This window comes from Eutrigla gurnardus, assembly GCF_963514095.1.
Source record: "Eutrigla gurnardus genome assembly, chromosome: 18".
Classification (NCBI taxonomy): domain Eukaryota; kingdom Metazoa; phylum Chordata; class Actinopteri; order Perciformes; family Triglidae; genus Eutrigla; species Eutrigla gurnardus.
In genome coordinates this window covers 12,643,112-12,657,538 of record NC_139929.1, presented here as the reverse complement: position 1 = coordinate 12,657,538, position 14,427 = coordinate 12,643,112, and the positions used below count along the sequence as shown (strand labels likewise).

Here is a 14,427-nt window from a genome sequence, read left to right as displayed (position 1 = left end):
TGATAAATGACGTCCAGAGAGTGCCGGTTCTCTGTGAATCCAGTCGGGCGTCTTCAGTCCCGCTTCTGTTATTTTAGAGTTTGATCTCCCGGTTGCCTCTCTAACACACACACACACACACACACACACACTCGGGCACACAGGTACACACATAATGCTGTCTCAAGCAAGATTCAAGCCTTATTTTTCATACTGGCTACTGACAGGAATATAATATTAGATAAAAGACTAAATTAGATAAAAGAGAAAATTTGTATGCAAATACACCAGCATAGTTTGTAAAAGGGCTAAGGAGAGTGTGTGTGTGTGTGTGTGTGTGTGTGTGTGTGTGTGTGTGTGTGTGTGTGTGTGTGTGTGGTATGTGTAGCTTTGATGCTGGTTCTCACTCTTCACGTGCAGATAAGATAGCGACCCTGACAGCGGCAGCAGTAGCAGAGACACACACAGAGATATGGACACCTTTGGACCTTATCACCAGGACCATCACTGTCTGAAGGGGCCATGAAGACATAACACAGGTTAGGGTGCAAGGGATGCTGGGAGGGAGAAGAAGGAGAGATGGGAATAAGGATTTAAAAGGACGTAGAGATTAGAGAATAGTAGAGAATATTTTAATTAAAAAATATATATATTTTTTTAGATCTGTCAAATGTCATGACAGTTCAGTGATTGCATCATATCGCAGCTGGTTTAAATTATTTTCATTGTCAAGTTAGACAGTTAATTAGCATATTAAGGTAGCCTGATTTAAAGGAGAGTATTTGTCGCATCACTTCTCATGTGTTTAGGTCGCTGTGCGTCATCGCTTGCTGTTTCCAACTCCATCGTCAGGGGTCGTACCTCAACTGGACAACATTTATTCTGCTCCAGCGGCGCGCACACACACACACACACACACACACACACACACACACACACACACACACACACACACACACACACACACACACACACACACACACACACACACACACTCCATGCTTCATTCAGGTTGTAGTTTCTAATTTACTTTTGGAAGAAAGCGCAGCTACTTCTGAAACAGGAGGGGAACCTTTCGGGGACTCAGCACAGGCCAGCTGCAGAAAACCAAAACGCAACAGGAAAATAGTCGATGCAAAGTAGACTACCTTGGCGTTTTTATTAGAATAGACAGGCTGTTATTCTGCAGCGAACAAAATATGGAAATATGATGTTAGAGTTGTCCTTGTAGCCTGAAGAGCTCCACCTCTGGCTAAGTGCGCACGGAGTGGGCGGTTTCAGAACACACACACACACACACACGCGCGCGCACGCACGCACGTACGCGCGTGTGTGTGTGCATATTATGGACTGCAACCTGCTGATTCCTGTTAGACTCTCAAACAGCCCCGTAGAAGTAGGTGACCGTCACCGGGAACTTTTAAAGGGCGGCTCGAGTCTGCGCAACGTCGGGGAATCTTATTCTAGGGAGCAAAAACACATCCTGCTTCAGTGAAATGGCTTCTTCCAGAGGACTTATTCTTTTATTGGTGAACTTTGAATCACACCGTGTCTTTTGACCGACTTGTCGGAGCGCCTCCGAATAAAGTTCTCTCATGGTGCACTTTATCCTGACGCAGCACAGCGCGCTACGGGGATCAGAAATGAAAGCAGGAGCGACACTATTTTGCACATTTCTGTTTAGGGAGTTTTTCAAATGGCTTGACTCGCGAGCATTTCCTCACTTCTGATTCGCGGCTGTGACAGATAAACCGACGGACTGTTTCACGTTGTTTTTTTTTTTGGTTTGTTTTTAACATTTGGACCTCCGAGCCAGACGCACTCGGGACTCCGGAGAGCACAGCGGGACAACACCATGACCAGCTGCTGGCTTGCCCTGGTCGGTCTGTGGTGGAGCGCTTATTATTGCACGTTCCTGGCCGCGGGGAGTAATTATTCACTGGATGGGAACAACGAAGTGCACCCGGGTTTCATCCACCGGCGGCTGCGGACGCACGAGAAGCGGGAGATGCAGAAGGAGATCCTGTCCATCCTCGGGCTGCCGCACAGACCGAGACCGCATCTGTCACACGGAAAGTACAACTCCGCGCCTCTGTTCATGTTGGACTTATACAACACCATATCCAGCGAGGAGAAGAGCCAGGTGGAGGGCGTCCTGGACCGGTACCAGTCGTTGCGGACGACCCAGAGTCCCCCTCTGACCACATATCAAGAAACCGCCTTTCTGAACGACGCAGATATGGTGATGAGCTTCGTCAACCTTGGTGAGTTAGTTGAAACTTTTAATTATTTTATTACTTTCACGTCATTTAAATTCAAATTGCGACAGCATTAAATATAAAAATCTAATTTTGAGCGTTTTATTAAAGGTGAACAGGTGTCTGAAACGAAAAAAAATTGCGCATTTCTGGGGAGATTATTTTTAAAATGACGCTCGAATTAGACAAACAATACGTTTGTCTTAATATCTCTTTCTCTTTGTTTTTCTTTCACTTTGGACCTTGAAGATACCTCATATTTGACCCACATTTGAATTAAAACGCAGGACGCACGTTTAGTAATGAATCACAGCTCAGTGAACCGCACAGAGGCCAGCCGACCCCCTCATCTCCTCTGTGGGCTAGAAAAAACCTGATGAGGTTTATATTGTTTCGCAGTAATTTATCGTTTCTCGTCCTCTCTCTCCGGGCAGATTTGCCCTCCTCGGCTCATTTATAGGACCGAAATTCTGTGGTCGGACTTGCTGTGCAATCTCCTCCATGATTTATGTCTCCGCTGGAAAAATAGCCCGAGTATCCTCAAGCAAACCATCAACCACCACCGCTGGTATTTGTATATAAAGGGCTATTCCTGCCGTTGACCTCCAGCGCAGCGAGTTGCGGTTTTCTGCGCGTAAATCGCGTCGCGTTGTTTGTGTTACTCGAGCGGATTTGTCTTTAATTAGCCCCAGTGACGATAAAAGAGGGGACACTTTAATCATAACGAGTTTGGAACATAAAAAAAGCCCAAAAGGCCTTCCCTCCATTAGCAGCGGCAGTGTTTACTGGGAGACTCTAAACACCGCGCCTGAAGATAAACAGAGGCGCTGCCAGAGTCAGACGCCGGTGGACAAGGAGGCTTAAATCCAGATTGATTGTCATTCTTCTTGGGAACCAGGGGCCATTGTCAGGATGCGGCCCTGAGAACAGAGAGAACCCTGCTGAAGAATGTGGGTTATTTTTTTTCTCACTTGGAAAAAAGGAAGTCCTTCAAATATGTTTCCCCTCACCTTTATAAACCTCTTAATAAGTGAGTCAGTGCCACACATGGAGGAGAGAAATAGAGGAGTTAGAAAAAACCCCAACAACTGTTTCTCTACTCATTGGTCCTCTGAGTATTGGTGTTGCAACATGCAGTGATGAAAACCAGATATTGGGATCGAAGGAGGCCGTCACTTTGGTCTCAAATACCGAAGCCCTCTGTTGGCTTCTGTGTGGGAGTGTGACGGTGGCGGCGTGGTGTTTGTGTGTCTGTGGTTGTTGTTTTTGTTGTTGTTAGTATTCCTGTGCTGTGTCAGTTTGGGTTTACACTGTGCTGTTGCACATCTGGCTCTCGACTTTGATTAATTGCGTCCTGTGCATCTTTTGACGATTCCCTCAGATTTTCTGTGGTGACCGGGGGATTAGGTTGCCATCTCCTCCAGCCGTACACAGAGTCCTGACCGCCCTGGAGGAGGGACGGCTTCCTCCCCGAATGTGATTGTAATTAATGTTGGACAGGCCAAGGCTTTCCATCTGCTTTGCAAATAAGGCCTCGCACGACTACCGTGTGTCGTCGCCATCCGATTAGTTTTTAATGTGTCTCCTGCTCGATTGGAGGGACTTCGAGAGCCGAAGCAGAAAGAGAGGCCCCGCAACTCTCTTGGGTGGTCCCTCTTGTTTCAAAACCCGTCGAAAGAAATCTGGATATCATGTGTGGCCAAAGTGAAACTACAAATTAGAATCAAGATAAATGAAGGGAAGAAAGGGGAAGAAGCGAAAACAGTCTGTCTGAAACGATTTGAAAAATCGAGGAGGGTATTAACAGAGGAGCCTCGAGCAGACGTCCTCTGTTTTTGAAGCCGAATCAAAGCAAAGTTAAGAATGCAGCGGCTCCCTTTACACTGATGATCTGATTTAAAACCGGAGTCACCTTTTTTACATCGGCAAATCCTCCCTGGGTGTAGATGTGAGAATCTCAGAGTTTAAAACCGACCCAGAGCAAATAAAACACTGACAGTGATTTAGGCTTTCGGCGTGAACTCGTGTCTTTCACAGCCAGCTGCGGCAGTAGCGCAGATAGAGAGCTCATTTTCTGAGGGCATTCTCTCGGGGGTTCGGATAGATTTAAGAGCCCCTGCGTTACATCCAGTCTCAAGTGGTCTCTGCGAACCATATGCCTCTTTCCTCCCCCCTCCTGCCCCCCTCTGAATGATTCATGTAGACCTCTTGTTCAGTCATCCATTCTCCTTAGCTTTCATCACTTGTTCAGAATGACCCATTGAAGAAGAAGAAGAAAAAAAAAGAGCGGAGCAAGTGGTGGAAAACTCCAAATTGTGGGACAAGAAGCATATTTTCCAGCTCCCCTTTTTCATCTTCATTCCTAGAAAAGCAGCACGTGCGTCCCTGTTTGCCTTGCGGACGTCCTGCTTTCCACTGAGGTCTAGTGAAGCGACACTGTGTGCTGAATGACTCACGCTGCGTGACACACCGCAGCGCCGAACATGTCCTGACGCACAGCAGGGTCCTCGGCGAAACAGCAGCGCCCACTGTGAAAGCTTTCCTGTAGCGCCGTGAATGAATGGGTCCCTGTTTTGTTTATCTCCTCGTCCCTGTCAATGGCTTCACACTGTTCCACTGATCTACAGGTCATTCCACAACATATGCAGTGATGCACCAGCAGAGGCAAGCTGTAAACATGGATGTAAACAAAAATATATATATTTTAAATATTTGAAAATCAGCTTTGCAAATGTTTCATGAGGACGAAAATACACACATTGTATTTTGGTGATTAACAGAATGTAAATATAACTTTTTTTTCTCTTGTTTTTTTTTTGTTTTTTTTACATGAAAACTCCACAGGACCCCTTTAACTCAAGTTTAGAGCTTTTCACACACTCGTTGAAAGTAGATTTTTTCTTTGTGGCTCAAACATGCAGACACACTGACTTTTTATGTGTTTTATTTAAGAGGAAAGATGTTTTTTTAGGAAATCCTGAAAATGTGTGCAGCTTTAAATGCAAATATGTTTTTTCATATTTACATTTCAGGAGAACTCCAATAGAGAGACAATAAGTGGAAAAAGAAGATGCTGGTCTCACTCTCCTTTTAAAATTCTCACAAGGTAATCTATTGTGCAGTGAGTGGGGAGACACCGATATTACTAAGGTGCATCTCAGTGGAAACCAAATACGAGAGGATGCTCGCTCAATTAATGACGGGTGACACATAGTTGAGCAAATAAATGCAGCCACCACGAGGGCTATAATAGCCTGCAGGGGGGAACATTGGCTATTCCTATCAGGTTTGGTTTTCGCGGCCGAGCTGTTACCTGGCGGTTACGGTGAGTCGAGGATGCACAGAAACGGCTTTGGTTTCACGGGTCACAGAGCAGGAACTCCAAATGTTGTTCCTGTGTCATCTGCATTTAACTGTGATGAGTTTGCTTCGCCGCCGCTCCCCCGTGCCAGCCAGACGGACAGGTGCGGAGGCCTCTCTGGAGCTTGACTTGGCTCCGAGCGCAGCCAAAGCCCCCGCTGCGTGTTTGCTCTCCCATCCTTTTCTGTTTGTCTGCCGGGTCATACCAGAGGGAAGGTCCCATAATAATCCGAGAAAATCCATGCGTGGTTTTAAAGTCAATCTTGTTCTACGTTTCCCACAGTTTTAAATACCCTTTCATGGTTAACAGGTGGGCTTGACCCCGCCCTCCTGTTTTCTGTTCTGAGGCCCCATTTACACTTGTCATCTAAAGTGTCTTATTGTTGGATGAAAGCCAGGAGTTTAAATGAACGCATAAATGTGAGGACGGATCACATTTGTCTTGGTTTTCAATGACTACAACTTGTCTGGATCGACTTTGAGCAAAACAAAATGTTTGCTTTCCTCATACAGTTCATACAGTGTTTGGATCGGGGATCAGAAACACTTCTATGTGACATAGATATCCGATCCTCCCAACACACACACATATACGAGTGAAGTTATTGCTGCATTTTAACAGGAAAGTCAAATCACACATGCCTCCTGCCGCTCAAATGTTATATCATTATTTTACACTTTTGTGCACTCGTCTGTCATCGTGGCTCTCTCTCTTTCTTCTTCGTCTCCTCCTCCTCTCTGTCTCTCTGCACACCCCACTGCATGGCTATAGCTGAGCTGTCACTAGCCCTCTTACCTAAGTCAACAGCCGGGCTTTCTACGAGACTACCTCCCGCACTTAAAAGGCAAACAATCCAGAAAGCTGTAAGAAGTGGGTTTTCAGGAGATTAGCCGGGTCCAGACAGCCCTGGGCTTATTCTCCAATGAAATGCCCTTATTCAGCGTCTGTTTTCCTTGTCTTATGATGCCCGGCTGCATTTCTCAGCGCCTTAGCCCAGGTAAGCCACTTCCTTTTGCTGCGAAACGTGTCCCAAAGCCCCGGCGTGATCAAATAATTAGTTGGTTTCGATCAAAGAGTCGGTTGTTTGATGCAGACGAGAGCTTTGAAAAGTTTTCACTAAACCGTCTTGAATCACTTCCTGCAAAGCTTCATAGACCAGAGGGGGAGCAGAACACAGGACCACCCGTCGCTTCACCTCAACTTTATGTAGCACCCCCCGGAAGCAATATTAGCCAGAAGTTAAGCGAGGAATTCAAGATATGCTGCAGCCGACTAAAGGATCTTTTGCGAGACGTAAACTTGGCAGCGGGAAACCCTTCCCGCGGTGGTGAGAAAAGTTACATTAACAAACGGCGAGCCTCCCTGTTTGTTTTCATCTGTTTACAGTATCAGATATTTCACCGCCGCTACAAGTCTCACTTGAACTCGCAGTGATGTTCGAGAACGTCCCAAGATATACAAATAATTCTGCTTATTGAGTTACAGTGTCTTAAAGTGCTTCCTTTTTTCTCGTGTTTGGATTGTATTGGTTGTCAAGCTCCTTGGCAAAACGCACGGCCGGCCTCGAGAACAAACAGGGCTGATGAGGGAAACATCTCCGGTTAACCCGATTATGTCTTTTCCAGTCCGACGCTGCTGTCCGTCATGAAACACGAGGTGTTGCAGGACGACTCTATTGTCCTCACGGTGTGTGTGTGTGAGCGTGTGCATGACAGCCTTGTCTTCAGTAGGTGGAGGGAAACGCAGCCGGCCCTTCTTCGATGGAGATGCACGTTGGTCGACCCCAAGGTCAGCAGCCATTTATAAGAGAGCATTCCATTTACACTTGAAGTCATCTCTGTCCCACACCCTGCTCTTAACACCACACACACACACACACACACACACACCCCCGCGCCCACCCACGCCGATGATATCTCTCCCTCTCACGCCATAACTCTCCGACTCGTCGAGATGGCAGCAGAGATTGCGCTCCTTTTGCCGTGTTTGTTCCCCCCCCTGTCCTCGTTTTCCGTCTCCCGTCCAGTCTCGCGTCTTCGTCGGACATTCCTGCTCGGAGTGACGGCGGCGCGGGGATGGAGGAGTGTGACGAGATAAAGAGGCGACGTGCGGCGTGCTCGCGGCTGGTAACGATCTATCGAACGAGGCAGATAACCCTGGCGGAACATCTGATTAGGGCCCGCTGCTCCCATTTATCACCTCTGGGTGCAGGCGTGGAGGAATTTGCTCTGTTTGTTCTGCTCCTAGCAGGACGGGGCAGAGCCTTACCGTCATCTCACTCATCTTGTTGTTTTCCCAGCATCCCGTCTGTCTTTGCACGTCTCTTTTCCCCCCGCTGTCTTCGCCGTTCATCAAATGAAATCTGGGCCGCATGCTGCGCAACAAGAAGCAGCTGATCAGAAACAGGTTGAAACGACGGCCTCCTCCAGGAGCTCGTATAAACAGACAGCACATGATATATTGTGCTATTGTCTTCACATTAAAGATATTGATTATAGTATTGGTTTCACTGGCGAGTCTGGTGGTCCAACCTGGTTTTGAAGGCTTTTCCAACCCCCAAAGAAGAAAACAATTATAGCATAAAAAACCCATTAACCTAAAAAGGAAGCCTTTAAGTGCATGCAGGTCGACATGTGTGTTCTTGTCGTAGTTTGCTTTTGCTCTTGCATGTTTAGTGACCACTTGTATCGGTGCATGTGCATCCCAGTGTGTTACGGTATGTACTTAAAACAAGGAGAGACAAAGAGAGTGTGTTTACTCCTGCATCTCTCTTTCCAGCTAAAAGCACAGTAAAGCTGTCAGCCTTTGTGTTATGTTTAACCGTCTATGAGGAGACCACGCAGAGGAGATCATTAACCTGGAATTAGTCTCTGTGCGTGTGTGTGTGTGCTTGTTTCAGCCTGTGTTTGTATATACAAAGTTTGTATATGTGAAAGAGAGCGAGACAAAGACAGAAAACGGAGAGGCAGAGATGCAAACAAATGTGTCTCTTTGTTTTGATTCCTGCGTTTTCCCAAAAACCACAAAACCCATTCAGTGGGAAAAACACCTGCTGCTTGTGTTTGAGTTTATGTGGGTGTGATGAGGTTCGGGGTGACTAAGAACAAAATATGGGATGTCATCGAGATGTAGCTGCACTTCTGCTTGAACCTGATGTTTGTCTTCTGATTTTAGTGACGTAACTGCTCACAGTTTGTTGAGATCACAATGCCAAGAATCATCGTGATATCGTCAATAATATTTTAAATGAATAAAAATGCAACAAATCTCAACACAATATACTTTTACGTTTTGCATTTACTCAAAGGTTTCTTTCATTGACATTGTTTGAATATGATGATATAGCCAACAGTTAGAATAGAGGACATTGTTTTTTTTTTAGCAAACACTAGTTGATATGTCTCTGGAATTTCTCGTCCATCCTGGTGTTTAAAAAAAAGGGTTGTGAACCTGTGAACCGCTGAACTCCGAACCGGCGCATCCCTGTGTGCCCGGTGAACTCCATCCATTATCACAACGACCCCGTCGTTTGCTCTGCAGGAGAGGCTCGTTCCGGTAATGGAGATGACCGCGGCCGACAGGGACGACGCAAATGTCATAGTAAACATTCCTGCTGTCACATTCTTCTGCAAAGTCACCGGGAAGCCCACAGGCATTTATTCCTGGTGAATACATTTTAAAAAAAGCAGAGGGGGAAAGGAGGGAAGAAAGGAAAGAAACGAGGCACACCCAGAGGATGCTTGAGTGCTGGGAAACTCTGGGACATATGAAAGGTGATTTAAAGCCTTTGGTGACCTTGACGGAGCAGAGGAAGGAGGGTGTGAGAGTGTGTTTGTTCTGGGAGCCCCATGTACACATGTATGTGTACACACATGTCTTCATTAAGATATCTTATGGTCAAAACAAGAAGAAATATGACGGGAATCCTTTTTTAGCCATAGTAAAGAATTGGGTGGATTGTCATGACATTTTCTATAGACATTCCTGGTCTCTGGTGAATCTTGGCCCATTGCTGTTAATATCAGGATGGCTTTAAGGTTAATGTTAGACATGTAATAGTTATGTTTAGAGGAGAGTAATGCTGTGACCCATCAGTGATTCCTTCCAGAGGTTATCTTATATTCTCATTGTTAACTTTTCATGATGAACTCACTCCAACCAACTTGGATGTATGACGTTTTTATATGTAAATATATATACACATATACAGTCAGCAAATATCAAAGTCTATTGCACCTGTGCTCGAAATAGATTTAGCCAGTTATTCTTACAAATTAGAAATACACACCGCCATAAACACACTAGACCCAGAAACCTAAAGTAGATCCACAATAGCTGCTCCTTTGACAGTGATAAGTGTGTTAGAGTAGTTTTCCTCAGAGGTCAGGGTCAAGGGTTAAAGAATGAATGTAGTCAATCACTCTCACAAAGTCCCCACAAGTACACAAATACGGACGTGTGTGACGTGTGTGTGTCTGCACTGATAATTGGAGCGTATTGGAACGTACTTGTGAGACAAACAAGAACTCCCACCTCGCTATACAAGAAGTCTTCATCAAATACCGGGGTCACGGAGAAAGCAGCACCCCTCGGCCCCTCGCATGTTCCCAGGCCGGTCGTCTCTCTGAAGAGGACGTGCCTGAAACAACAACCGCGGGTCCACAGTGAGAAAAACGGCCCCATGTGAGCGCAGATGCTCCCGACCCTCCCGAGCAAGTAGCCTCCCTTTCAACCGCGCTGCCGCTGACAAATTTACGAGCCCTAGGCTGACCCTCGGGCTGACTTTCCAAACATGATACTGACAGGAAAACAGTCAGAGACGGGAGGGATGGAGGGAGGCAGGGTGGAAGAGAGAGAGATGAGAGAACGAGCACATAGGAGGAAGAGTGGTGAGACGTGTATACGCTGGGTTTCTATCTGTGAATTATAAGAGTGTCATTTACATTCAGTACATCATTCTTTACCAAATGTGGTGGAAGACAGAGAGGGAGGGAGTCGAGGGCCTCTGACCACTGGTGACATCAGAAACAGGGTGACAAGAAGAAAGTGAAAGGAGGAGAGAGCTTTGAGAGATAATAACAAAGACAGGAAATGAAGATTAAAGGACAGTCAGGTGGGAAAGACGTAAGATGAAGAAGCATGGTGCGATTGGCATCTCCGTGGAGGTTAGGGGTTTGACTCCCAGTGAACGCCACCCATGACAAAAATGCATCCACTCCCAGTGCCGTGAGGCTTTCTGGATAAAAGGATCTTATCACTGAGGATGTGCAGGGGAAACTCTGCCCAGTCCTTCCTCCTGTACGGACACTTTCCACACCTCCTGGATGCCTTATCTGACCGAGTGAGCATTTAAAGGTCCAGTATGGATACTTTTCCAAGAGAAATCCTCATGTTGTTAACCTATGTTTCACCATGGGAACATGAGAGGAATCAAAGTACCTTCATTTAGCATCTTGTAGTGGACAGACTATAATTTAAGAAGCTCGGATGGAGATCACCACCAAAATGTGATCAGAGATATCTGTCTGCTACTGTTTTGCTGCTTTCACAAAGGTCCAAATTCTTCACATCGTTATTGTGCGTGTGATTTATGATAGCACTCAACCAGACAGATGTATCATATTCAAAGATAGTAATCCCAGATAATTCCTAGTTTGGTTTTATTTTGGTAGTTTCTGTCTGGAATAACAGACTCACCAAATCCTGAGGTCAGGGAACATCACCAAATAGCAGGCGATCAAACAAGTTTGAGATAAACTCCCCCGACAGACTTGGAAGAGAAAACCAAGGGGAGTTGTAAATTTATTACCCAAACTGTCCATTTTAAACATCCATCACAGTTTCCAGACTCCCTGATTTAACTTTGATCCACTGAACTTACTGTAGTTGCTTATTCACTACAAGGTTGATCGTCTGGATCAGAATCAAGTTGTAATAAACCAGAATTGTCCTGAAACACGGCCATCAATCACTGTTCTACACTCATTTTAACAGACGATTAAACACCTTGAATGGGATTAAATCTATTATGACGCCCCGAAAATAGCAAAATATAATCAGGTAGATTAAGTCACTTATTTTCCTCTTTAATGATTGTGGTTTTTACCATTGCTGAAATGTCCCCTATCTAGCAGTATTTTCTTACAGTAGGCTCTGACCTCATGTTTAGGACACTGCATTGTACATTTAGGGAAACGTGTTTAGCAGTTCCCACTGGGACAGCCCATTTTCATCTCAACAATACTGTGTTGACATCGTGGACAGACGTATTATTAGAAACATTGATTATTTTTCTCCTGATTTTCCCTCAAAGCCCACCTGCTTTATGAATATCCAGGTATCTGGTTACCGTGGCTGTTTTTGGAGCGGCGCCTCTGTGTAAAACAAGCAGTAGGTCTTACATGTAAGTCAGCCCAGGGGGGAGATTGAAGCCGGCCCAGACTGATTTATCAGTGGATCATATGCTCTGCTTTTAAGCCGCTGAAATGCGCCGTGGTCACCGCGGACTTTCCAAAGGGAATCGCACTGTGGCTCGGCTGTCGTCCGTGACGGAGAGCGTGGAGGCGAAAGGGAGGCAGACAGAGGGGTGAGTTTAGGGAGGTAGAGAGGGAAGAAAGGATGATGCTCATTGAGAAAGGGAGGGGAAGTGGACTATCACTATCACTTGTGTTGCAGAGCACACTGGCCTTCTACCTTGTGGCTGTGGAATTTAAAGCCACCAATATTTTTGACTTCACTTTTGGAAACAGCTGCGTTTTCCTTTTTCAAAGATATTTTTTCCTTATTTATCAGATCCCTCAGGAGAGATTCATCTCCTGGCCCTGACACCGGCTTCCTCCTCTAAATCTGGGACCAGACTGGCCTAGCTCAGACACACACACACACACACACACACACACACACACACACACACACACACACACACACACACACACACACACACACACACACACACACACACACACACACACCTGCTGCCCAAAAGAAGCAGACACTAACTACAGATCACTATAGCAGGCCTCTTTACTGCCTGTACTGCTACACGTTGACAGAGGCACAATTGTCTTTAGACACACAAAAATACAGGCCATAATACAAATAAAGGCACATGCATGCAAGCAACAACTATCAATAAAGTAACCTGAAAATAAAGATTAAGCAGTCTATATACCTACTAAGACTACCCCACGCAGAGACACTGTATGATCAGTCTTCATGGTTTCCCACAAAGCCTGACAAGCCAATGAAAGGGATTCTTGATGACCATCATCGCCGTATTGACACGCCATAAATAAAATGAGGCTCGGTAGAAAAATTTAAACCTAGAAATGTTTTGTTTTGCTCAAAATAGACTCCTTTCAAAAAAACCATGGGAGTACATCGATGTTTACCGAATATTCACTTAGCGCTGAAAGGTGGCGAGTTTTTAGAGCAGCCGAGGGAGCCGTTTCCGAGAGGGACTGTGGTCAAGACGGGAGAAGAAAGCAGTAAGCAGCGATCATCCGTCATATAAATCTCAGAGGAAATGGAGCTAAACATCAAGGAGAGAGTATATCGCAGGAAGAAGGAACAGAATCTGGACTTTCTGTGTAGCCATGGATTTCTACAGTAAATACTGACTTTAATGGCATCTAAAAAAACTCTTATGGCTCATCCTTTGACTATATTTTCTGATAGATTTGCAGCAACTTCTATTTCCGAGCAGAGAATCGTAGACCCAGAGAAACCCTCCTCTGCTGGCCACCCAAATCCCCCCCCCCCCCATGTATCCCACGGCAACCAAAGGACAGCAAATCCTGACAATCCGGCCGACTCTAAACAACGCATCTTTGAGAGATTGATGATTCTGGTTTGGGATTGTTGTTGTTAGTCACATACGTTAGACAGTGAAGTTTTTGGTGTCACTGGATTTGTTTATGACCGCGGTGTTTGGTTGCGTTTATTTTCTTGTTCGTGTGTAAATGAAACAGCCAGTAGTGTTTTCTGCCAAATCGGCCCCCAAAGAGAACAAGATGTTGGAGAAGGAACTCAATTGACTCACGCAGCGAAATCCAGCAGAGATCTCGTGCTTTCAGAGAGCTCCACAGGCAGCAGCAGCGCATTCAGTTGGCAAATTTCAAATTTGAAGTGCACTTATCATCCTCCGACCAAAATGGCAGGACTGAATCCTTATTTTTGTCTGTCGCCAGAGGATTGTAAAGACCAGAAATAACTAATTACATTTACTCCTCTCTCAGTAATTGTGTGGTTTTTTTCACTGAACTTGGATTTGCGCCGTGTTCTTTCCACTACTGAGGATTTGAGGAGTAATCTGGCTCTTCCGTCCCGGACCAGCGTGAGGACCGCCGGTCCGAGTTGAAGCGAAGTGTAGGCCACCATTAGTCTGACCAGAGTCTGTTGAGACAGCTGCTCTACTGTAGAATTACATTTTTATTAACATCCCATAAAGTGAAAAAAAAAAACTGCTTTGTTTATTTTCCAGCTTATTTCTTTCGTGATTCATGGAATTTCCTTGTGAATGTGAAAAAGATGTTTCACTGTCATTTGTTGACAGCTCATTGGCTTGGATTGGTGTCCAATGAAATGAACACTTGTTTTTACAGGGGCTTTTGGGAAAATCACTACCGGCCATTAATGTCAATGAGTGTTTCTTGGTGGCCATTTAGGCCTGTAAGTCTTCAAACAGACACGAATGCTTTATAAAGATTGACAGATTCACACACACACTGTTAGTCTTGTGAGGTCCCTCATTGTTATCTCCAAACTTGTGTCTCACCAATGTTGAGATTTTGTTTTACTACTATTATTATTTAAACTAATTAAAACACT

General features: G+C 45.4%; 1 protein-coding gene across 1 annotated transcript in view; it reads left to right on the top strand.

The window, feature by feature from the left end:
• Window positions 1–1,351: 1,351 nt before the first annotated feature.
• Window positions 1,352–14,427, top strand: part of bmp6 (bone morphogenetic protein 6) — a 38,990-nt gene continuing 25,914 nt past the window's right edge. The window contains exon 1 of the mRNA XM_084033456.1: window positions 1,352–2,243. Coding sequence (XP_083889582.1) covers window positions 1,835–2,243 — 409 coding nt within the window. The 5' untranslated portion in view covers window positions 1,352–1,834. The remainder of the gene's footprint in view (window positions 2,244–14,427) is intronic.